Raw genomic sequence first — 25,923 nt, forward strand, 5'->3', positions numbered from 1 at the left:
GGTTGTTAATTGCATATGATAAATAAGCAGCAACTATGGCTTGTATATAATTTTGAAAAAACTTCCACTTAAAGCCCTGGTGACACCACAACAATGTTGCTTCTCCAGAGTTTCAAAAAGAGAAGGGAAATCCAGAGAGATAAAAAGACTCTCTTTAAATGATTTCCCTTCCCCTACAATGCTGACCTGGCATGACGTCAAGCCATAACTTTTCCACTAGTGAGAAGTGAGCTGTGTGAGCACGCGCACATCGATGTGCCCGCTGTCACTGCAGTCCAGAAAAAAATGTGCCAGGGCACAAAACAGAGCCCGATAGAGACCCGTTTCAAGGCCTCCTTTTAAAAACCTGCCGGCGCTCTTCTTAACTATATTTTCTGATTCCTGGTCTTTTTAGAGTAGCCAAATGGTTACACTGTTAATTAAAATGTGATTGACCGAGTGCTAACTCCCATCACCTCTGAGTTGCACAAAAAGATTATTCGTAGACTAATGGTAAGACAGTTGGCCCAGTGCTGGATCATTATTATAAGTTTTTATGGTACAAATTGACATTCCAACTCTCTGAATTTGAATAAATAATTCTGTCCTACCTTTATGCCAGAGGCATTTTTTGTACAATTTCTGCTTGATGGTAAGTTTGTTTCAGGTTTGTAACTAGGGGTTGGGTGGATTGCAAAACTGTTTAGTGATATTTCACAAAATGTACCTTGCTGTTGTCTGTTGTCATGAGTTCAAATTTAATTTGAGGGGATACTTCTCATTTATAAGTCTTGTGGGATAGTAGATAGTAGTAGGACCCTGGCTCAAAGAGAAAATGTTTCCCGGCCATAGTATTACTGTTTTACTGTTGTCACAAGAAATATTGTGCTTGAACTTGTCTCCCTTTGGTGAAAACCGTGTGAAATTGTGTGCTGTGAAATCTTGTGAAATGTTCTAGATTCATGTAACAGTAAGGGCCGGATTTACTAAGAAGGGATGCAAGCTGCTGCCATGTGTGAAAGAGAGATAGCACAACAGCCTCATAGCTACTAAGTTGTGACGCATCTCTCCTCTTCCTGAGCTGGCACACTTTTAGCAGTCAGTTGCCAACACAGAAATCCTTGTGCCATAGTGCAAGGGCATCTACGGTTTCTAAAGCATAGAGTTTGTACTGGAAGGTGTCCCTTAGTGTACACAAACTATGCTTTAAGGCTTTTTCCACTTTGTATGTCTGCTGTACAACACACCACACATGCAAAGCAGGAAAATCAAAGAGTCAGGAAAACATTTACCTTACTTGCACCTGCCTTGAGGTGGCGTAGGATTTTGGTGAAAACTCCTGTATACAATTCTTTGTAGATAGGGATTTGTCAGTGGCTGCTCCTCCGCTATGGCGGAGGAGTGTTACCCCACTGCTTTTGAGCAGTGTAAAGGTAAGGAAACATAAAATGATAATAACTTTTAGTTATTATCATTATATGTTTCCTTCAAGGGCGGGAAGGGCTGCTCTGCTCACAGAGCAGGGCAGGGGAGGAGTGGTTTGCCCACCCCAATGTGCATAGTGACTGTTTGGTCAGCCCTCTCAGGCCAACCAAACTAGTCATGCACACTATGCCCGTTCTCCATGCAGGGTGCATTACAGCTTACGTGGAGAACAAGCCCAGGCCCCCATTCCCTGGTTGAATGTCAAACCAGGACACTCAAAATCAATCACAACGCTGCATTGCAACTTTGCATTACCTTGGGATATTATCCACTGCAAATCCAGATTTGTGTTGGATAGTAAATCCCACCATAACATTTTACATCGGGTTTGCATAACAAAAGTGACACAAACCCATTGCAGAGAGTCAGTAAATCTGGGATTATATCTGCATATTTTGTTTGATTTCACCAACATAACAGAGAAAAAGCCTCGGCCTATCGGTAACTCTTCAATTTTTCTTCAACACCTCTAGATTGCATCAGTGACAGCTAATTTTGCAATGACATTTACAGTGTTTAACAACATACTTGCTAAAAAAAGAAATTGCATAGGAAGTCCTCTGCAAAAACAATGTTTTTCTCTGGTCAGCCAGTCAAAATGAGTTTTGTTCGTGGATTTCTACAGGTCAGATTATGTTTTTTTTTCCACTTACCTTACATACTCCTGTGTGATCATCACAAGTATCAGCATGGCCATAGCACTGGCATGGTTCACAGATCCCACCAATGAGCGTGCCATTTACCCTCCTATGTTTTGGCCAACATGACTGCAAGAAAAATAGCAGGAGTCAGGGATAATGTTACAATGATGATGAAATTCAGCATGCAGAATGTTTTAAAGAATGACATGACCAAAAACGAAAACCTTCCAACCGGTACTGCTGCATGGCACTAACCTTAGTTTTATTAGAATGTGGTGTGAGAGCAGAAGGGTGAATAGCTTCAACTTTCTTCTGAAGTTATGAAACAAAAGAAGAGAAAGAATTGAAATGACAGTCAAAAGGAATAGCATGAAAAATAGAAGGAAACACATACAAGGATAGGAAGAAAATAAGTCTTGGGCGTCCAGTGAATTATCCCATGCACTAACTTTAGCTTTTCCAGGTAATTCTTTGGGAAGCACCTGAGTTCCCACAAAACATTAGTGGTAAATCTTATTCGTTCTCTTTCAGTCTGTCAGCGGGGGAGGGGGTGTTGTGTGTGTGAACGCACGTTATATACAAAGGGCTTGCTTTTAATAACACATTTATGTGTATATTCAGAGTATAGAGTTCTATGTAGCATGAACTACCAAGTGGTTCCTCAGCTGCTTTCTGAAATATGTTTACCTTCCCATCACAGTAGCAGTTGTAGATAATTACCATTAATACATTTCGATGTTCTGTCCATTGAAATATGAGACGTCTAGCCGTGAAGCAGACACTGTGAAGACCCTGGTCGTTTATGACATTTCTTTCAAATGAGGGTCAAGATTTTATAACCCAGAGCCACTCCCATCAGCAAAAATATACAGCTTACCATTGCTGCGTCAGCCTGAACATCAGTACCATGTGCTAGTGACTGAAGTTGAGCTTACTCTGGGGCATATCATCAAGGAGGCGATATAAAATTATAGCGGCTCTTGCGTCCATTTTCGGACGAAAAGCAGAGATAATTTTATCGCCTTATCAGCAAGGTCACACTATCGCTTGAATCCTTGCATTAGCTCCCTTTCTCGTAAAGCCCACCTTTGCATCTCTAATGAGATGTAAAGTGGGCGTTCTGTCCCAAAATAACTGGAGAAATGTCGCTAACCGACATTTCTCCAATTATCAATGGGCACGCTAACAGGCATAGCAATAAGAAAAGTATCACTAACCTTGGTTATCGCTACTTTCCTGACGCCTGCTTTTAGTGTGACTTAGCCATTATATCTAATGTAAGGTGGATATCATGGCTAAGTATGCCCTGCCCTATCAACAAGCTATCGTCAAACTTTGTGAGATAATCGCTGGATTTCCAGCGATAATCTCACATTTGGCAGTTAGCGCTTGGAATTCTATCGCTTTTGAGATGAGCGTTGCTGATAGCACGCTATCTCAGCGATAAAATTCCACGTTACCCGGCGATAATTATCCTAGCGCTAAGTGCGCTTAGCGATAATTATCGCCGGTCCTTGATATGCCCCTCTGTCTTTCGGATCAGCTTCACAGTGAAGAAGGTGTGAGTGTGCATTGCTGCAAGGTTTTGAGATAGTTGTGGGGAAATTAATCATACTTTTCCTTTAGGTTGTATGTTACAAAATTGAAGTCAATAATAATGACCTACAAATATATTACATCCACATCATCAACTGCCAACATATCGACAAGATATGCACATGTGTGGAAAGGCATAGCTTAACTATTCCTAACTCCATATATAATTACTGTGACAATATGTTTGTTGTAGCCAGTTTCTGGATATGGCATAAGTGCATGTTGATACTAAAACTTTGATATTTTGGTACAGCACCTCCTAAAAGTCCATTCTTATAGCCCAACTCTTTCGTCAGTCTGTATGAATGATCAATTGTAAATGCACCATCTCTGGACACCATATATTTCTTTTTGAGACCAAAATTTAGACTATAAATGAGATTGTCTTTTAATGATTGTGATATAGCTCATCCAGCGTGCAACCTTACATCCACTTAGCCAGTCAGTCAGATCATCAAATAATCTTTATTTGGTTAGTATTTCACAACCATAAAAGATAACACAACATAATACATGCAAATGAGCATTTTAAAATTAAAATAAAACTTTAGATCAAATACTCTCCACGTGCATGTCAAGAGGGGTTTTCCTAATCCCCACAGCACTATTAAAAAAACTTAAACCAGCGAAGCAAATGGGTAAAGTTTGCAAAGATTCTAAGAATAATAGAGCAGGTCTACAATGTTTAACACTTTCTACACATTTTTTTAAAAAGTGCTCTAGACAAATTATAACACAGAAAAAGTCAAAATGTAAAGTGCTTTGTGCAGAAACTCCATCACATTGACGCACTTTGCTTCCTTTAAACCATTGCCCTAAAGCAGAATATGCCATCATAAAATGTGCTGTACCTAATCGAAAATGGGTTACTATAAATCATTGGTGACTATTAAAAATGTGTAAAATAAAACGGAATTTCTCAGTTCTGAAAGGATTAGAGCGTGGATGGTTACTGAGTTCTTAGCCATTTCACACTGCTCACTAGCCACACTCACCAACTGTGACTCAAGCAGCAACCACTATTCTTGTCCACGTGAAACACAAGCAGTCCCAAATTAGCCTGTGCATAACCCTCTGATAGCTTGGCATAAAAGCAGTCAGGCTTAACTTAGAGTCACTGTATAAAATATTTATGCTTCAAACATACAGTAACAAAGTGACACACAATACGAAAAACGTTACACCAATTTAGAAAATGAACTAAAATTTAATAAATTGTTTGACACCAAAATGACAAAAATCCAATTAGTAAAACCGGAGATATTTAATTTTAAATGTTTAGGTAAAAATAGTGCCTAAAAACACAAAGCGCCAACTGTGGTTATGTGGTCCCTTCGGGCTGGGACAAAGTCACAAGTTCAGGCTGACCATGATGGAGTGCAGGCCGTTTATAGGAATCAAGTTAGACCTGCTGCAAATAGTCCCTTAATTCCCGGTTGCAGACCGTTGCGAAGTCCCGTGTTGAGGATGCGTCAGGCAGCAGCTGTCCCACAGAGCTGCAGTGCTGTGATGCGAGGGCCTGCATTCAGGACTTATCACACTTTAGCAGTCCGTAGGAGCTGTGAGGCTGTGCCAGGGGGTACTGAGTCAAAATGCATCACGCAGCGAGAGCTCTATTATATTCTTTGGAGAATTCAGGTGCCTTGAGTATAGGTGCTGTACAGATAGCCTCCTTGAGGGTGTCAAAGGCTCTCTGATAGGCCACTGTCCAGATCATCTTTTTTGGTCTGCTTCTTGGAAGTCAGCTCAGTTAAGGGGGCAAAAATGTTGCCATACCCCTTAACAAACCTCCTGTAATATACAGAAGATAACACCAAGGAAGGCCCTCGCCTCAGTTCGAATTTTGGGATGTTGACAAGATAATCTCAATCTTGGCCTAGAAGGGCTGCACTTTACCCATCCCACCATGTGGCAGAAATATACCACAGTTCCCTGACCTATCTGGCATTTACTGCCCTTGATTGACAGTACCTCCTGTAATAAGATAACCCAATTTTGTCCAATAGGACAGGAAGGCCTTACAAACGTGATAAATAAGTGTAGGGGTTTTTCACTGTCATAACATATAAAACAAAAAAGCATGTCTAACTTTTTTAGTGCATCCCTGCCCTATGGGCCTTTTAGGGCCTACCCTAGGGATGATTATATGTATTAAATAGAGAGATTTAGGCCTGGCAAAAGGTTTTGCCAGGTCAAAATGGCAGTTTAAAACTGCACACACCTGGTGCCTGAGACATATTTAAAGAGCTGCTTACGTGGGTAGCACAATGAGTGCTCCAAGTCCGCAACTAGCATTTATTTTACAGGCCTTGGATTCATATAGCACCAGTTTAAAACGGACTTGAAAGTAAATTAAATGTGCTAAATGGGTGTAAGCCAGGTTCACCATGTTTAAAGGTGATAGCACAAGTACTTAGCACTGGGTACCTCGGGTAAAGTGTGCAGAATCCTAAAGCCAACAAAAACGAATCCAGCAAAAACAGGAGGAGTAAGGCAAAAGTTTAAGTTTAGGGAAAACCACTCTAAGGCTGATAGTTCTAAAAGTTAGGTTCTCAGCTCTCTCTTAAACAAGACATAGACTGGGCCTATAGGTATTTCGGGGGGAATGGGTTCCACATATTTGCCGCGCTTTCACTCAGTGAATTTACCAGCATTTCCTATTTCTTGAATAGACTCATTTTCAGTAGTTTGAGATCTGTGCTTCGAGGAGGTTGCTGAGTGTTAGATGGTATGAGTTGTTTGGCTAGGTCATAGGGGGTACCCATGTGGGGTGCTTTGTGGATGATACAGACCAGTTTGTAGTTACTTTTTTGCTTCAACAGATAGCAATTGAAGAGAGATAAGTACAGGTTTGAAGTGTTCCAACCATTTAAGCTAGCTTGATTGTAGCATGGATGACTACTTTCAAAAGAATGAGGGTAGTCTTAGAATTCCTGGTTTGTGACAGCACTACATAGTCTAGTCTAGGGCAATCTATGCTTTAGATTACTGCTTTAAAGCAGTATTCCAGGATGTAGGGCTTAATACCTTACATGTGAATTAGTTAGTGATTGCCATTTTTTACTTGTGCATTGATGTGGACTTGCATGGTGAGTTTTTGTCCAGGGTAATGCATAGAGATTTACTGTAGTCAAATGTGCTGGGGTTTACAAACTAGGATATTACCACGATTGAATCTGATTAGAATTTTGTGGAGGTGAGATAGGCAGAAATTCTATATTCCTTATGTTGAGTTTCAGATGTTATCATGTCATCCAGAAGGGAATGACTGCTAAGATTGAGGTTATGGGTCTGATCTCTACAGGGGAGGATAAGCGTGTTGTAATCTTTGTAGAGATGTGAGGCAAAGCGTGTTGTAATCTTTGTAGAGATGTCAGAAAATATTTAGGTGATTGAAAATAAACCATGGGGTTCTATGCAGATGTTGTAGAGCGCAGGGGAAAGTATGTAGAGCGCAGGGGAAAGTATGAAGTCCTGATGAATGTCCTGTTTCATAGTGGAGATAGCAGTATGGTTTTGTTTACTTTTAATTGTTGGTCTAGGTTTTGAGTAAAGAGGAGAACCAGCTTTGGACCTTTCCATGTATTCCCTTGCTATCCTTTAAATGTTTGATGAGAGCGGTGTGATTCACCTCATCAAAACCTCTGGAAAGGTCTAGCAGGATTAGTAGACCTGAGTTTCCATTATCTATGATGCACAGTGCATCGTCAATTATTTGCAGCATAACTGTCTCCATCCATGCTGCAGCTTTCTCTAAAGTCTGATTAAGGGGGTGTCAAAAAGACAGTTCTCACAATGATTAGGCTGCATGAGATAGCATCTTTTGTGCGTTTGGAAATATAATTCCCGATTCATCTTTTTAGTTATAACAGTCTAAGGATGTCTTTATTTCCACAGGTCTGAATATTCGAGACCTGACTCTTGAAAAGTAAGTGACTTTATTTGTCGCAGGCTTACATCTAGAATTTTTATAAAGTTAGAATTCACAAAAACCTAGCACAAGGAAAGCTGCAAAGATCATCGATTTCGCATTCTGTACTTAAATCTAAACAGAAGACTTTCCCAACAGCAGAAAAGTTAGGAGCACTGGGTTGCATCCGCATGATAGAAAGTCCTTTCATATGTGAGGACAGCCCTTAAACTAAGAAACGTAAGAATTAGGAAGTTTGGGAAATTTCACACCCAGTTTACAAATTTACTCCAGAATATTTTACCAATTGAGTTTAGCACTCATATTGAGTGTGAATGGTCTCCAATAATGTTATTAAATATCTACAAAGCTTCAAATGTAAGGTTGTTCATCTCATAGCCATGTGCTGATTTTTGACTGGTTACCCTCCTCTTCTCATCCCAGATCTTATAATTAATACCTCAGAAATATTCCATACTGAAAGGTTTTCTGCACTTGTTAGCTGTATTTACTCTGACAAAATTCAAGAAATTTGGATATAGTAATTCCATCCTAAATCCACATTTTGTAGCTGTAAGAGTAATTTTGGATTGCAAAATGGGTTATTATTACATCTTAAATTCTCTGGCTGTTTTATTTTGCATATGCAATTTTCTAAGTCTCCAGGAACACGTACTTAGCTTGTCAAGCTACCAAATGAACAACCATGGTTATTCTAATAAGTTTTTGGTCAACATCTCTTTCTGAGTAGTTGTTTCTGGGTGCTGTGCAAGCATAGCTATAAATGTGTATGCCTTTAACATGTATCTTACCTCTGTCTAGCAAGAGCAGCAGCTTCCTATCTTTTCAGTATTGAGAGCTAAGCCTCAGTATTTAAATTGTTCTAATTTAATAAAGCATTATCACTCTTTCTTTAGTGATTACAACAGGTAAGATTATAAAAGCAATCACCTCATGCAAAATTAGCACAAATGACCCAAAGGTAGCAGAATGGGTTATCAGTAGTAATTTTTATTAAAAAACTTTTACCAATTTAAAAAGCTCCTAATGGGTTATGAAATAGCATTTATAGCAGCATGTACCTTCTACTTGATGTATGTCTGTAACACAACAAGAATTATAATTCAGCTATCAGCTTTAAATAGGTCTTGAAAATGTACTAATTTAGTTTCCAACCATCAGCTTATCAGTTTCTGTATAATATACACTTTTTGTTGTCAAATACAAGATTCCTATTTGGGGTAAACACACCCAATACTTGCAAAGAAAAGCTTGTTATTACCTGAACCAGGAACCCAATTTTGATCTCAAAATTCCAGTTCCTATTGTAAGTGAATTTTTATTTGGTCCCAAAGCATCAGCTTGTCATTTTCATAGAGTAGTCACATGCATAACTGCCTCAAAAAGACAGCCTCTGGCTCATGTGCCTCTGTATTACTATCACATGACAAGGATTGCCCAGGATATCGACGAAATGCAATCTGTTCAACATTATGGGTCTGATTATGATGTCGGACGGACTGCCACCGAGGGCCTATCGTGGCGGTCAGTCCGACATCTGGTGCAGCGGTCCGACTGCTGCATTATGATACATATATAGTAATCAATAAAGGATTCTGGCCATTAATCAGTAAGGCTGGATCTATCTATAATCAATTCAACAAAGCAACTGCCAATACTGATGATTATTCAACACTTCACTCTTAACAAGCACACGTGACACTCATCGTGATTGGAAAAAAAAAATCAATGTTTTATTTTTATTTTTTATCTTTTTTAAGAAATGATTCCAAGGTGAACTAACTCATGTTATTATTTCAATGAACATTTCAAACGTTTTTAGAACCACAACAGACAATACAACCATATAACACACATTTCTTTACAATTACAAATACAACACTACATTACATTTCATAATTAAAAGCATTTTGCAGGATATGAGAAAGCTCAGATTCCATCAAGCACTAGAAAAGAAAAGAAATGACACCCAAGGGAAAGGTTAAAAAGATACACCACAATAATAATATAGGATGTAACAGACCCAGGGAAAGAGCTGGCCAAACAGTTCTGTATTCAGGTCATATGAAACTTTAACTCATTGATTGACATAATACACTGTAGACCTGATACTCAAGAGTTTTATCAAGAATACTTGTTTGGGCACAAGCAACCGGTCAACGCGTTTCAAACCCTTTTGTATTTTAAGGGTTATCCTCACAACCTGGAAAGTGAGCTTGTATAATCTTTCTTGGCACCAGCTGTGCCACTTGGTGCTCTCACACCTACCAATGCCAATACAAGTGTTGAATAATCATCAGTATTGGCAATTGTTTTGTTGTATGCAATATGATGCGTGGCAGTCGGAGACAGCAGGCAGAGGGACTGACCAAAGCGTCCAATGGGCTCAAGGAGCCCATCAGACAGTGGTCAGAACATAATACCCTGCAATAGGGGCAATGCCTGCCCAGGCACCACTATAGGAATTACAGTGGCCCATTGCGACTGTATTTTTATAGTGTTTCGACCACCATGAAAAGAGAGCCAGAAAGGGACTTTGGGGACCCCTAGCAAGGCCTGTCCCTGTGGGCCTTTGCTATGGGCCCAGAGGGGCAAATATGGTGTGCCCCCAAACATCCATTTAATCACTGTGGCTTGTACTGCGTCCCTTTTTGGGCTGCAGAACAAGCTGCAATGGAAAAAGTTATGATTTTCATAATTTGGCGGGTGTGACTTCTGACTACTTGGCTGTCAGTCCCAATTCCGCTATGGTGGTTGTCGGACACTCGTATGACCGACATCGTAATGAGGCCCTATATCTAGTACGGACATTATAATAACAAATAACAGGGATGTGCAAAATATCCAGTGAGGATCAGCCATTTTGCCAAGGCCACAAATGTGCCAGAACTGGACAGTGTTATAAATGGGGGGACCACAATCAGGCCAAGGATGCCCCAAATATAGCAGTGAAGTCTCTCATTATATTAGGGGCAGCCATCTATGAAATGGGTGGCCCTGTCCAAGGATGGCCACAAAATGCCAAGATCTTTCACGATTATTACAGGGCTACAATTGAACACAGTATGGATAACCTATTATCAAGAATATAACAACAAGTTAAGAACTGCCATCCTTATTACAGAGGAGGCCACCGTTATACCAGGAATGGCAGCAATTAGGCAGAGGATGTCAATGGTATATTATGGTATTGCCCTGAATGCCAGGAGTAGCCACCACTATCTTACATAAGTCCACAATTAGGTCAAAGAGATGCATCATATTTTAATAATGTGCATGAACAAGCACAAATCCCAAATCAGGTGGAGCAGGTTACCCACAGCCCTATACTAGGAAGCAACCTGCAAAGATTGAACAGGAACCCAGCCGGTCGTCTCTGACCGGAATAGCCTAACTATTTCCTACTGGAACATATGGGGTCTACAGACAAAAATTGAAGACCCTGCCATCGTAGACTACCTAGGCACATTTGATATAACAATGATTCGGGAGACCTAGGCACAAGGCAGTATTCCACTCAAAAGAAGCTAAGTTGGAAGGGCAAACAAAGGCCTGTCAATTTGCATTAACACTAGCCTGTTTGCAGAGATCACAGAACTCCATACGGACAAACCATGCCTCTTGGTTCTGTGTATGGATGGTTGGGCCAAGTACCCACATGAATCCCTGGTCCTCATAAATGTGTATGTTAAGCCCAAGAGGAAGACTGCAACTGCAGATAAGCTTGCCGCACACATGCTTCAGCTAAAAAATATGTGTTATCCCCCATACTGCTTAGTCTCAGGAGAGTTTAATCTCAATCTATTTCACTCTCCAAATGAGGAGCACGTAAAGGTAGTTGGGTCCCTCCCAGTCCAGAGTATGCCACATTATAATTGACAAGACTGGAGTAAAACCAGTCAAGGCGAGTGAGCTAATTGGCCTGTTTGCTCTGAATGGCCACAAGCCAGGCAATACCCCTACCACATGGACTAGAACATTGGGCAAGTTTATCTCCTTTTTAGACTACACATTGGTGAACCTTTGCATAATCACGAGGTTGCAACAGTTCTACAGGGAGACACTGATAATGAAAACCTGAAACACCTGCAGTAGCTCTCAAGACCGGTCAAGGGTCAGGCAGAAGAAGCGGTGGTCATCATTGAGAATATGGCCACAGAGGGTTCCCACCTAATCTCAGCATGGGAGGCATTTGCAGGCGAACTGACAAATAAACATCCTATCAGTGGAACGAATAAGGGAGCTCAACTCGGGTGCAGTAAAAGTATAGTCACGCCATAATCCATTCACCTGAGAAGAGTCGCTGTACACAGACTGCTTAGGCAACTACGATGAACCCCTGAAGATGAGAACCTTCTAAAGAATCTGTGTAGTGAGAGAAGATTATTAAAAAGGCAGATATCGGCCTTCAAAAGATCTATACAGAAAGTGCTGTGGGACCAACGATTATATGCCTCAAAGTCAAATGACTAAAAAAAAATCTGGAAACGTATTAACAACATTGAAAAAGACAAAAGGGTAGCCCACATTGCAAATATAAGCGAGGGCAATTTTTGTCAAACACTTGTAGTCTCACTTCAAAGGAATTACCTATGATGCAAACAGTCTAGCTCGGCTCCAGGTGGACAACTGGGCCAACAACCCCTTGGCGTATCCAGCATCTACACCTGTGGAGGTAACCAAGATCATTGAAAGGTTGGCCCAAATGGGATAGCACATGCGCTATTTAAACACTCAACTTCAAGAAAGGCCATCTTTCTGGCCGCGATTTTGAACTCTATTTTGGCAAAAGCAGTCGGCACCGGAAGTTGGAAATGCTCAATTATACACCCCATCTTTTAGGGAGGCCCTGCATCCTTAACAGGCAACTACTGCTTATTCGGGCTTTTGGACGCAGACCTTAAGTATTTCTCTACACTGCTACTCGATGATCTGGAAGCCTGGGCATAAGACACAAGCAGACTAAAGCGGATTTATAAAGAGCCAAGACACATTAACAAATCTTTTAGCAGTGGGGTTGATCCTCAGCAGAGCAAAGGCCACAGGTACCCCTATTTTTATGGGCTTTGATGACTTCAAGGCAGCATTCGGCTTTGTCCTGCGCTGCAGGTTTTGTGCTGCAGTGGAGAATCCCACCCAACATCCTGAGGGCCATCGGGCAGTTATATTCAGATATGTGGGTCAAGATTGAGATCGGGATGGACCCCACCTGCCAAGTGAAGTAAAAACACCAACCGGACTAAAACAAGGTTGAGTTCTAGCACCCCTTCTCTTTCAACTATATGCTGCAGACCTCTCCTCAGAATTCGATGGCCAGGTATCTCACAAACCGACCCTTGGTGGCCATCTACTGTCAAATATCCTATACGCAGACAATCTGCTACTGCTTAGTAACACCAGAATAGGCCTGAAGAGATTACTGAACTGCCTTGGATCATATGCAGAGGACAATGGGCTGGAAATAAAGCATGAAAAGACTAAAAGTCATCTCACTTAATCGCCGTATTTTAAGCAAACTCAAATGGTACCTTAGCGGAGACACAATTCATGAAACCCCTGCATATGTGTTTTTAGGTTTCAAGATAGATGCAAGGGCTACATTTGCACGCCAAAGAGGGGCGATTAAGGAAAAAGCACAAGTTATCAACTATGCCTTTACAACACCAGCAAAATCAATTCAGGGGCACAATATCCAGCCTTTGGCCACAGTAATAAAGTCTAAACTGTTACCTGCCCTCTCATCTGGAACAGAAATAATGATAGGTACAGAGGCCAGCCTCCTTGACAAACTCATGACAAGATCTTATAAAAAGTCTTTCAGCTACTCAGATCTGCATCACCCGTCCAGGTCAGGCTGGAGTTTTCACATGCCAGGCCTGAGGAGTTTGTTAAATGCTGCCACAAATTGTGGTCAGCTGCAGACAGTTCACTGGCTAATCTAGTCTGTTCTGAAATCAACCTTCGAAGGGGGAATGGTGAATATAAAAAGTACCTCGAAAAAAGCATCAAAAAGCTCAAGTTGGGCTACCTATGGAACCTTAATATAACCGGCCAAGATTTCAGGAGAGCAGTAAATAAATCCATTCAATTGCAAAGTTGGCTGGACACTAAAGACAAAGTTGCCGAGTGATCACAAGGATGGCAGGTACTGAAATCTTTCGATGCCCAAAGAGAGCATCCCCTTCTGGGAGCCACCTACCCCCTGAAGATTAAACTGAAATTACTTTCATTGATATTTAGTGATATTCCAACATTAAACCTTTGCCCAAAGTGGCGGGAAGATGCTCAAAGGGGGGATCAGAAATGCTGTTTATGCCACCAGGCAGGTGAAACACTGCAGCATGTCATCTGTATCTGCCCTGTTCTGGGCCAACAGCGAAGAAGCATGTTGAAAAAAGAATTTAATGCATTAGTGATCCGGTCCTGTAGATCACTTCTAATTGAGTCATCGGAGCCAATGAATACAATGCTTAACATTCGATTGGCACACTTCTTGGACGTATTTAAATCCCTTGCCAAAGCAGATCCTCGGATTCAGGCGGGGGCAAGATGGACGATGAAGAAGGCCTGTGATAAGAACCCTTGAAATCCACTTACATTATGGCGGGCTGCTAGGGACAATGTAACCTTGCTGGTTCACTATCCTGCCAGGTTGGATATCAGCCCGACTTTCCCCAACTGTTCGTATGATCAAATGTTAGCATTGTCACACGTTTGGCGCAATTTTGCACATTGCATTAGGCTTCTGACAGTCACATATCAAATATTAGTATTTCTGCACTTTCTGTGTAATTTGCATATTGCATAGGCCTCTGCCATTTCTGTATTAGCGCAGGCCACTATGGAATGCTAGATAGATTTAGGAATATTTGGCTTCGCTTTCTGGCAGCTGACCAAAAAGAAAGATCTGCACGGTTGCACTTTACTCACTATTTTGCACATGCTGGTAAGATTAGAACTAGCCAAATTGAACTCGTGGATACTGATTGCACATGATTGGTTATTCTTATCCCAATTTTTATTTATTATTGTGCCTTCAACTGTGTGGTTTTTTTTTTTGTGTTTTTTTTTTCTAATAAAATAATATTTACTACTATTTAACCATCATTTTCACAGGGTCACTAATATGCCAAGGCTGGACAGCAAAAAGGAACCAATGCCCACAATATATCAAGAATAACCATCATATTGCCAGGACTGATCATCATTGTTCCAGGAATGACCACCGTTATGCTGCAAGTGGCCAGTTACACCAGGAATATTCCCCCCAAAAATCAAGAGTTGCCAGCATTGTGTTAAAACCACCAGCTATTAAGCAATAGGTGGCAACATGAAGCCTGGAATGGCACCATTATGCCAAGGATTACTCATGCAGGCCAACATGGAGAAGTGTGGCTCAATGATTAGAGCGGCAGACCCTGATGCAGAGGTCTAGCCCGGGACCAGGGTTCAATTCCCCGCCTCGGCGGGTCTTGGGCTCAAAAATTCCACGGACCTGATAATTCTCGCCTCGGTGCCTATTCCAATTATGGAGTCCCACTCTGCAACTCTGGGCAATAGCTTGCTTAATCTCCACAACGGCCCCCACAACGCTAAGGATGCCTGGCCTCCACCTTGGGGGTGCCCAGGAGTGGACGCCTCACAGGGAAAGCCAGGATGGGTTCCACAGCGGTATTTGTACAAGTGCCTTGAGACCCTTGCGGGTGAGTAGTGCACTATACAAGTATCAAATTTACATTTACATTTTACATGACACCAGATACCATACAATAGTCGAGTGCCAGATATTGCTACCAGGCATGGAACTGTCTGCCAGGGATGGCCACTAAGAAGGGTACGCTCACTCATACACCCATAAATGCAACCCAGGTAATTTGAATGGTCTCACATACACAGACACTCATACACATGTACACATAGAGGGACACAAGAGCATACACATGAGATAATTCCACTCCTAATACCCCAGGGCAAATCCAGCACTTACCTGCTCCTACTCTGGCATCTGGTCCTGTAGTCACCTTGACTACTCCTGTATCTCGCTTGCATGCACTCACTTCTGCTACGCAGTCCTGCACTCAAACTCCACCAACGCACGCGCACACACACACACACACACGCACACACGTACGCGCACGTACACACGCACGCACACGCACACACCCACCCACACACACACACACGCACACACACACACACTCTTTGAGCACTGTTGACTTCCGAAGTGTGCAGGACTTACATCTCTCATTCTAAGGACTTCAAATTGCCCACTGAGCTGGGCCGCTTCTAGCGATTTACTTACTGGCCCCTGAAGAGCTAATGGCAGCGCACTAGGTACTTGCAGGAGACAGGCCGAAAGAATACAAAACATGCCGATAACTGGCCCTTTTGTCATGTTTGTGAAATGAGGATGTGCCCCCGCTTGCAAACAGAGAAAAATCCCCCTGTGGTCAATATGCGTGAGTGGGGTGATTTCGTGAACTTCTCCCCGTCTCTTTGCCTCGTTTCAGACTATTATCTAGTACACTTGCAATTTGATTTACGTCAGTCGGCCACACATTTGGAGGCCCAAATGAGCCACCAACTCGTTAAGCAAACCTCCCGCCTCGTGCACATTATGTGCTTTCTTTCATCTGACGGAAAAAAAAAATTCTTTCTTGTCTGGAAACAGCTTATTTCCACAGATAGGAATGAAATATCGCGCACCTGCTTCTGTACTGTTGGGAGAATAACTACACAGCAATTTGAAACCTTTTTTCCTGAAGAGGCGGATTCTGTGGTGTCCTCATGGTCTGAATAGACACAGAAACCCAGCCAGCCAGCTAACCAGAAACAGAACAATCTCGTTTTTATGTATGCATACAAAATGTAATACGAAAATCACATTTTAACTCTGCATCTAGGGCCTCTGCTGCAAGCAGGGGCGAGGTATGAATGATGTGAAGCTGGTGCAGTGGCACCGGGGCCCTGAGGAAGTCGGGGGCATTCTGCCCTGCTCTAGCTTTTTTTATTTTAAGTATTCCGCCCACTGAGATTTTAATTAGGGTTGGTATTAGCCAAGACCTTTGGATGTTACTAAAATTACATATAATTAACATACTTAATTAAAGGGGCTTCATTCATTGGCCTATTGTTGTGACATTCATAATATTCTTCTGCCCAATACAGCATATGGCAATGAGGAGGCCCACTTCAGTCATTGACTAAATTCACTGACGGCATTCTGCTCTATCTCAAGGAGCACATTCGTACACAAAGTAGTACTCAAACAAAGTAGTACCCATCTGTGCGAGAGACAACCATAGCAATAAGGCCTTATGTAAAACAAAAACATGTTTTTTGCTTCATGGTTATTTTTTTCTTTTTATAGTGGCTAGGGGGCATATGTATCAACATCTCGATTTGCGATTCTCAAATAGCGATTTTTAAAGAATCGCTATTTGAGAATTGCAAAACGGGATGTATTTAAACAATCGCAAAACATTAGCAATTTCTTAAAATTCCTTAATTGCGATTAGCAAATTGCGAAATCGCAATTAAGGAATACCTTCCCATTCATTCCTATGGGCCTGGAGACCCATAGGAATGAATGTGAAGTAATTCTCAAATTGCGATTCGCAATTTGCTAATCGCAATTTGAGAATAATTTCAAAGGTGCAAGGGTGTCATGATGACACCCTGATGCACCCCTGAAATGAGCATGTGTGCGCATATGGCACACATACATGCCCTAAGGGCATGTATGTGCGCCACGTGGCACTTTGTAAAATTAAAAAAAGTGCATTTTGAAAGGAAATCGCAAATTACCACCAACTAGAAGTTGGTGGTAATTTGCGATTTATTAAGGATAATTCGCACAACTTGGGTGCGTGTTACATATCATTTATGAAATCGCATTTTGCGATTTCTTAAATGCTTACGCAAATTTAAGTAATCGCTAAATTAGCAATTCCTTAATTTTGCGATGAGATATTGGCCCATACATCCCGATTAGCGATTTTTTAATCGCAAACGCTGTTATTTTGCGAATCGCAGCGTTTGCGATTAAAAAATCGTTTGATACATATGCCCCTAGGTCCCGGTAGCTCCTCCAACAACAAAGTGTTTACACAACCATCACAAATGAAAATCAGCATTGACAAATCAAATAGGCTGATTGGCAACACCAGCCCTATTTGCCAATGCTTGTTTTTTCTTTCAGTTTTGCTTGTGGTTTTACACAATGTGTGTGTAGGGGGGAGCTGGAGGATTTCAAGAAAAGAGAAGCACCTGTTAAAATCCCCATGCGGACCAGCGTTCACACCTCACACATTCAGAGGCTCTGATGCTATGTTAATTCCACAGCGGGGAGGGAGGGCTGCAGCAGCTTGTCATGAGCTGAGTAATCTTGTGGGTGGATAAAGTCAGCATCCATCATTCAATCCGAAAATCAACTCAGACCCACGTGATGAGGAGTGCCGCAAGTGCGTAGGTGTGGAGAGCAAGAAGAGAGGGGGCAGCTATCAGGACCTACGCCCAGATCTGCGACAAATGCACTGTTATAGTTGGAGAAAGACAGTCACAATTGCTGAAAACGTGGCTGCCTTCCATCAGAACCACTCATGGATCCCAGTGTGTCTCTAGTATTAGGTGCAGGGATTTCTAATGTTAAGGCACTAACTTCATGACACCTAGCAGAGGTGTAGTGAGTAAGCTAAAGCTGTGTGTGTTTGAAAGCGTCGGGAGAGGGTATGGATGTGGCATAATACCAAGGGCTTTTGGCTTTTGAACTGGGTAACCAGGTTCGAGCCTCGGATCAACAGTCTGTGATTCTGGGCAAATCGCTTAATCTCCTGGGGGCAGATTTACAATAAAGTGACGCATCTGTATAGATGCGTCACTTTCCCTGCGCCACCCTTGGAAACTCTTGCGCCACCATAGATGCGCCGTATTTACAATACGGCGCACTATGGCGCAAGGATTGACAGATGCGTCAGAAATTCTGACGCATCTGTTGGCGGAAAAGTCACGCATTGCTGGAGTCGTGTCGCAAGCACGACGCAACTCCAGCAATGCGTGTTGAGGCCTATTTCCACTACACTGCGTCACTACTTACGCTTGCTTCAAGCAGGTGTAAGGTTTTGACGCAGTGGCGTCCTAAAAGTGGCGCAGTGAAATCTTGTAGATTTCACTGCGTCACTTTTACAAGGCCTTCCTGAGTGGGAACACCCACCCTGCATACATTAAACCTGACGCAGGTATAATGTGACGCAGGGCTTTACAACGTGACGCATCTCCCTAGATGCGTCACGTTGTAAATAGGCCTGCATTTTTTGCGCCGCCGCTGCGTCAAAAAATGTGACGCAATGGCGGCGCAGGTAGGCGCAAGGGGCTTGTAAATCTGCTCCCTGGTGCCTAAAAAAACCCAACAAATTGTATGTGTAACATAACTGTTGCTCCAATACCTTCGGATCGAGTTCACACTACATAAAATGGCAACAACAAAAAAACAAGCATTTGCAATGGTGAGACCTAAAAATTAAAGGATAACTGACAGCACAATGTGTGAAACAGGAGGCTGTGATTGTTGTCTCAAAAGCAGTGGCATCTTTAAAAGGGCACGGATGCGGGCTGCCCCCCAGCTCTATTTGTAATGCTCCCTCTCCCAGTGCCCCACCATCACAGCTGATGAATGTGCCAAGAAGCTACAACAAAATAACAGACGCTGCACCTTGAGATTCACATTTATTTTGGATCACTGACATAATATTGATGCATACATTCTCAAAAGGACTCTCCCCTTGACCCTAGAAGACACAAAGACATAAAAATACCTGACCATTTGATAATTAGGAACCCTACTTTAAAGACAATCGACACAATGATAAACAAATCCTAATATTCTTTACAACAGAAAACTTACTAAAACTAAGCCATTGTCAAGCCTGGACGTTTGGACCTTCAAAATGTGTCCAAAGCATTCATTGAGATATATACTCAGATATACACTATACTTTGTGAATAACACACATATCCCTTTTATATATGCCCTACTACCAAGCAAACAAATCAGCACTTACTATGAACTTTTAAACCACATCAAACATACAAATATCTACTACCCACAAAAAATTATCACAGACTTTTAACAAGCCATGATTCAAAATATTTTTAAAATTTGCCCCCACACAGCCATGTAATGCTGTTACTACCATTTCAATCAAAGCATATGGAGATACCTCCAACAATCTGCACTAAGGGTTTTATTACGAGTTTGGCAGTCCATGAACCGCCCTACCCGCTGTTGTGATCCAACTGTCGTATTACGAGATGGGCGGATTGCATTTGGAAAGACCAAGTGGGTCACACTGACACTGCTAGCACACCGCAAACTACCGGGGTTGAGGTTGGGGAAACGCAGCTGCTATATGCGTTACTGGTGAGTTTCACCGCAGTCCATATTATGAGTTGGCTTTTCGATTAGCTGACTGCAGTGGTTGGATAGCCAGCTTCCATTCAGTAGAAACGAAGGATTTGGCGTGCATACTCACCTCTTTTGTGTTCATTCGGTCAGAGTTTGATATGGATCCATTTCTTCAGGTCCTCCTTTCACAGCAGCATCTTCACGCTGAGGATTACGATCCTGTTTGCAGTGATTTACAGGTGAGCCCTTTTTTACCATATACCCATTGTCTGGACTGCCCACATATGGGCCAGACTCCGGCAATGGGTAGGTGGCATTTTTCCACATGTACATTTTGAAAAGTCATCACTACCACCGCAAGATCTCAGCAGCTACACTGCAGGCACTGCAGGAAACTCGTAATACGGCAGTGGGAAGATCTCTGGCACTACGGTCTTCTAGAGACCCCGGCTGCGGTGTTTGGGTGGTCGGACCACCAAACTCGTAATAAGACCCTAAATGTGGTATATGCTCTCTTAGAAATGGCGTTTCTGGTTGCCAGAGGTATGCAACTTACTAAAGCAGGAACTACCAATCTAGTCAGGGTAAACTAGAAACACATTAAAAGATAACTTGTGCTCACCCTCTGGTAGCTTGGCACATATCAGTCCGGCTTATCTAAAGTGGCAATGTGTAAAGTATTTGTGAAAATACACACACACACACACCCCAGAGTAACACAATGGAAATAACAGAAAAATACCCCACACAGGGTTAGAAAAACAGATTTTATTTTTTGGGAGTAAAACAAGACCTAAATGACAATATTCCAATAAGAAGAACCGGAGTTATGGATTTTTAAAGAATTCATCAAGAAGTAATGCTTAGAAGCAAATAGCTCTTGACTGGGGTAAATCCAAAGTTCAGGCCGAGCGTGATGGAGGGTAGGCTTGCTACAGAACTCATGCAGGTCTGCTGAAAAAATACCTTCAATGGAGCAAGTGTGGCCGTCGAAGACTTGATGCTTCAGTTCCAATCCGTACAGGCAATGAAGGCTTTGTCAACGAACTCCTTTACAATGTAGACACTGTCGTCGTTGAGCTGCTCTGTCTGTCATTGTCAAGCTGCACAGTCCGTTGAAGCAATGCCGTTGATCAGCTCCTGCATGAGCGTCGAAGGGCAATGCGTTGGTTCTGATCGGCCCAAAGTCGTCAATTCTGAAGGTCCTGGACAGCAGAAATCATTTTCAAGGACATAGGACTGGATTGGCACAACTTGGCAGGGCAGAACTCACAGATGCCAGAGCTGAAGGAAGTCTGATGACCCTGAGACTTCCAAACAGGGAACAAGCAGCAAGCCCTAGGAGTCACTCTGGTTTCAAGTGAGATGGGTCCAGTCCTTGTCCTCAGCAGGGCAGAGATCAGCAGACAGCAGGGCAGCACAGCAAAGCAGACAATCAGTTTTCCAGAGCAGCATTGAAGCAGAGTGGCAATACTGGTAGCACAGCAGTATTTACTCCTGGCAGAGGTATTCACAGGTGTCCAGTAGTGTACTGTCTTGGAATGGGTCAGAGCCCCAGTAGTTATATCCAGCTGTGCCTTTGAAATAGGAGTGACTTCAAAGCAGGCCCTAGAAGTGCAAAGGTCCCCCGTTCATTGCAGTCCTGGCTCCAGACTATTAGTAGAGGGTAATGAGACCTTTGTGTGGAAAACAGGACACTGCCTATTCAGGTGTAACTGTCAGGTCCCCCCCACATACTCAGACACTGAAACACCCACTCACAGATCCACTCAGAGACTCACACACCCTGAGATCCACTCAGACACTCATGCACCCAGTCACAGTTCCACTCAGAGACTCACACACCCACTCACAGACCCTCTCAGACACTAATGCACCTACTCTTAGACCCACTGAGACAACCACACACCTACTCACAGACTCATTGAGACACTCATACACCCACTCAGACATTCACACACCTATCCACTCACAGACCCACTCAGACACTCACACACCCACTCACAGTCCCACTCAGAAACTCACACATCCACTTACAGACTGATTCAGATACTCATACACCCAGTCAGATACAGTCAGCCACATAGTTGTGATTTTTAATTGTGGTGGTGTCTATTGAATGTCTGCTTTTGTTTTATGTATTCGCGATGTATTTATGAATTTGTAAGAACTTTTTAAAAAAAGGATTTAAAATGAAAATGAATCAGTGTTTCAGAAATAGGGTGGCTCTAAGAGGAGCCTTGGTGTTTATTGTGATAATAACTACACATAAAACAGGATGCAGTGTTTCAAGTTTTTGATGAACACCCTGTTGCCTTTCTCCGTGAAGTGAACTCCATCACTTATTTAGATACCATTCATGCCAAAGCACAAGTTGTTGTTGCAGGTAGAGTCCATGTTATGGTCTCTAAGGAATGCAGAAGGAGTTTTTTTTCACTAGTTTCCTGGCTTTGCCTATCGGTGGACAGAATTGTTTTGAGCACTTCCATTTCCGCCTTTGGCATATGTTGGAGAACATCAATGCAGTCTGAGGGAAAAGTATGATTAATTGAGCAAAGGTGTGTTCTGCTCTATGATACTTCTTGGAGTCTCCTGGTGGAGAGTGGAGTTCTGAGAATATACACACTCAATATTACACACACTTATTTTCTCACACACGCTCTCATGTGAAGGAGCACTTCAGGAGTGAAGAGGTTACAGAAGGAACCTGAACATCATACTCCGTGACACACATATGTTCTCCCATGCACCCTGCTGTATGTGTGCAACGGTGCCAGAAGAATCACCTTACTCAAATGCTATTGTTATTCGAGCGAGACTGAATTGTGGAGTTCAATCACACATTTTTCTGAGGCAACTTGCAATGTCAGAATGGGAGTCTACATTTAAAAAATGGAGATTCTTAATTATGATGGAGAATGTGATCTGGACTGCATTTGGTAGACTGAGTGTGAGTATGAGAGCAACCAAAGGTTACAGGGACATTTTAGTTGGTACATTTAAAAAAAAAATTATTTGAAATTCTCAACAAAAAAAACAAAGGTTACAGGGACATTATAGTTGGGAAATAGATTTTGAAAAACCTTTGAAATTCACAAAAAAATGAAAGGTTACAGGGACATTATAATTAGGAAATCATAAAAAAAAAAACTTACTAATTCACTGAAAAAAACCAAAGGTCACAGGGACGATAAAGTTAGGCTCAGATTTCACTCGTACAAAGCCAAATGACATTCAGCAGTTGTGGTTACCTGAGCTAACTATAACTTATGCCCCGAAATGCACTGCTTATGACATTACATATTACATTGCTCATGACATGGTCAGTGACATTACTGATGACATCATTGATGACATCCCTGATGAGATCACTGATGATATCACTGATGACATCATCCACTGAGTGTAAGTGTTACATAAAGGTTTCTGAGAGTTAAAGATATATACTAAGCTACTGCATAGGTTAAATCATTATTCTTTTTCCACTACTAATAAGTTGTCTGGTCCTAATATATGTCATCTTAGTGGCATTCTGACTCTATCAGAGTGGGTGTCTGAGTAGCATCATGGGTATGTGAGTGGGTGCGTGAGTAGCTGTTTGGATGAATAAGTGAGAGTTTAAGTAGCTGGGTGAGTGACTATATGGGTGGGTAAGTGTGTGTGTGTCTGTGTGTGTGTGTGAGTCACTGTAATGGGGACAGTGGTGGCTGTGTGAGTGGCTCTATGGGTGGATAAGTATATGTGTGAGTGGTTGTATGAGTGACTGACTGGCTTTGTGAATGGCTCTATGAGTGAGTGACAGTGTATAAGTGGAGGTATGGATGAGTTGGTGTATGAACGGCTGTTTTGCACAGTAAGTATTTGTGTGAGTGGCTGAATAGAGGAGTGAGTGGGCACATGAGTGATTATATTGATGTGAAACTGGTTATGTAAGTGGTTTTGTGGATGAGTAAATGGATGTATGAGTGGATATATGAATGAGTGAGTAGGTCTGTTACTTGCTGTATGGGTGAGTGAGTGGCTGTATGGGTGAGTGGCAGTGTGAATACCTGTATGTGAGTATGAGTGGTTGTATGTGTGTGAGTGTGTGTGTGGGTCTGTGTGTGTTAACCCTGGGCGTAGTGGGCGTAGTGGGGCTACGTGGAGCATTGTGTAGTGTGGCAAAATCTATGCACACTCGCCCGCTCTGCGTAGCCCCACTACGCACCGCCCGCCTCCCGCCCGCCCTCATTTTAAAATAAGTTAAAGTATGTTAAAAGTAAATAAAATGCCTTACCTGCGGTGTGGCATCCCGGGGCTCCCTCTTCCTGCTTGACGGCAACTTCTTCACACAAATGCACATGCACGGACGCGCGCATGCGCATTTCTCGTGTGAAATGCATATGCGCGGGCGTCCGCGCATGCGCATTTGTGTGAAGAAGTTACCGTCAAGCAGGAAGAGGGAGCCCCGGGACGCCGCACCGCAGGTAAGGCATTTTATTTACTTTTAAATTCTTTAAATTCTTTTAAAATGAGGGTGGGCGGGCGGCGGGCAGCTCTGCTTCGCTGCGGCATGTGCGTAGCGCTGCCTGCTACGCCTACTTCATAAACCGCGAAGCAGGCAGCGTTACGTGCACTCTGTGGGCGGAGCGGAGCACGACGCCCACGCTTAGTGTGTGTGTGAGATGCTTTGTGGATGTGTGAGAAACTGTATGGATCTGGGAGTATCTGTGTGAGTGGCTGTATGGGTGGGGGAGTCAATGTGTGACGGGCTGTATGAGTGAGTGAATGTGTGTTTCAGTAGTTGTATGGGTCTATGACTGAGTATGTGAATGGTTGTGTAAGTATGTGTGTGAGTGGTTCTGTGGATGATATCATCAGTGATATCATTTGAGATGTCATCAATGAAATAATCAGTGATGCAACTAACCATGTCATGAGTGCATGTAATATGTGAAGTCATAAGCAGTGCATTGTGGGGCATAAGTTATAGTTAGCTCAGATAACTATAAGTGCTGAATTTCAATGGTTTTGTAGGAGTAAAATCTGAGCCTAACTATAACATCCCTGTAACCTCAGTGAATTTCTAAGGCTTTTCAAGTCTATTTCCTAGCTACACCATCTCTGTACCCTTTCATTTTTTCAGTGACATTTAATATTTTATATCTTAACTGTAACCTGTAACCTATGAGAGAGGGTGTGTGAGAGGCTGTATAGGTAGGTGAGTGTGTGTGTGAGTAACTGTATGGGTTTCTGAGTCAGTGTGTGAGTAGATTTCTGGGTGTTAGTGGCTGTATGGGTCTGTGAGTGGGTATGTGAGTGAATGTTTGGATGTGTACATGGCTGTGTAAGTGGATGTAGGAGTATATGTGTGAATCTGAGTTGGTGTGTGTGTCTAAGTGGTTCTGTAGGTGGGTGGGTATCTGAGTGGGTCTGTTACTAGATGTGTGAGTGGGTCTGTGAGTCAGTGTGCCAGTCTCTGACTGGGTCTATGATTGGGTGCATGAGTGTCTTTGAAGGTCTGCGTATGGATGGATGAGTCTCTAAGTGGGTGAGTGAGTGGGTGTGTAAGTGAGTCAGTCTGTGAGTGGGTCAGTCAGTCAGTGGGTACATGAGTTTCTGAGTAGATCTGTGAGTGGGTGCATGAGTCTATGAGTTGGTCTGTGAATAGGAACATGTGGTTCTGTAGGTGGGTGGGTGTCTGAGTGGGTCTGTTACTAGATGTGTGAGTGTCTGAGTGGGTCTGTGAGTCAGTGAGTCAGTGTGCAAGTCTCTGACTGGGTCTAGTGGGTGCATGAGTCTATGAGTTAGTCTGTGAATAGGAACATGAGTGTCTGAGTGGCTCTGTGTGTGGGTGGATCAGTGTCTGAGTGGGTCTGTGAGAGCATCCAAGAGTCTCAGAGTGGGTC

General features: G+C 42.6%; 1 protein-coding gene across 6 annotated transcripts in view; it reads right to left on the reverse strand.

Moving 5' to 3' along the window:
* Positions 1 to 25,923, reverse strand: part of LAMA2 (laminin subunit alpha 2) — a 3,129,796-nt gene that overhangs the window by 1,627,459 nt on the left and 1,476,414 nt on the right. For 4 of the 6 annotated variants that reach the window (XM_085611830.1, XM_085611829.1, XM_085611828.1 and 1 more), the window contains exons 16-17: positions 2,361 to 2,417; positions 2,118 to 2,231 (exon numbers count right to left, since the gene is read on the reverse strand). In XM_085611830.1, coding sequence (XP_085467956.1) covers positions 2,118 to 2,231; positions 2,361 to 2,417 — 171 coding nt within the window. The remainder of the gene's footprint in view (positions 1 to 2,117; positions 2,232 to 2,360; positions 2,418 to 25,923) is intronic. The other 2 variants (XM_085611831.1, XM_085611827.1) reach the window with 1 other exon arrangement.

Source organism: Triturus cristatus, chromosome 6 (assembly GCF_964204655.1).
Source record: "Triturus cristatus chromosome 6, aTriCri1.1, whole genome shotgun sequence".
Taxonomy (NCBI): domain Eukaryota; kingdom Metazoa; phylum Chordata; class Amphibia; order Caudata; family Salamandridae; genus Triturus; species Triturus cristatus.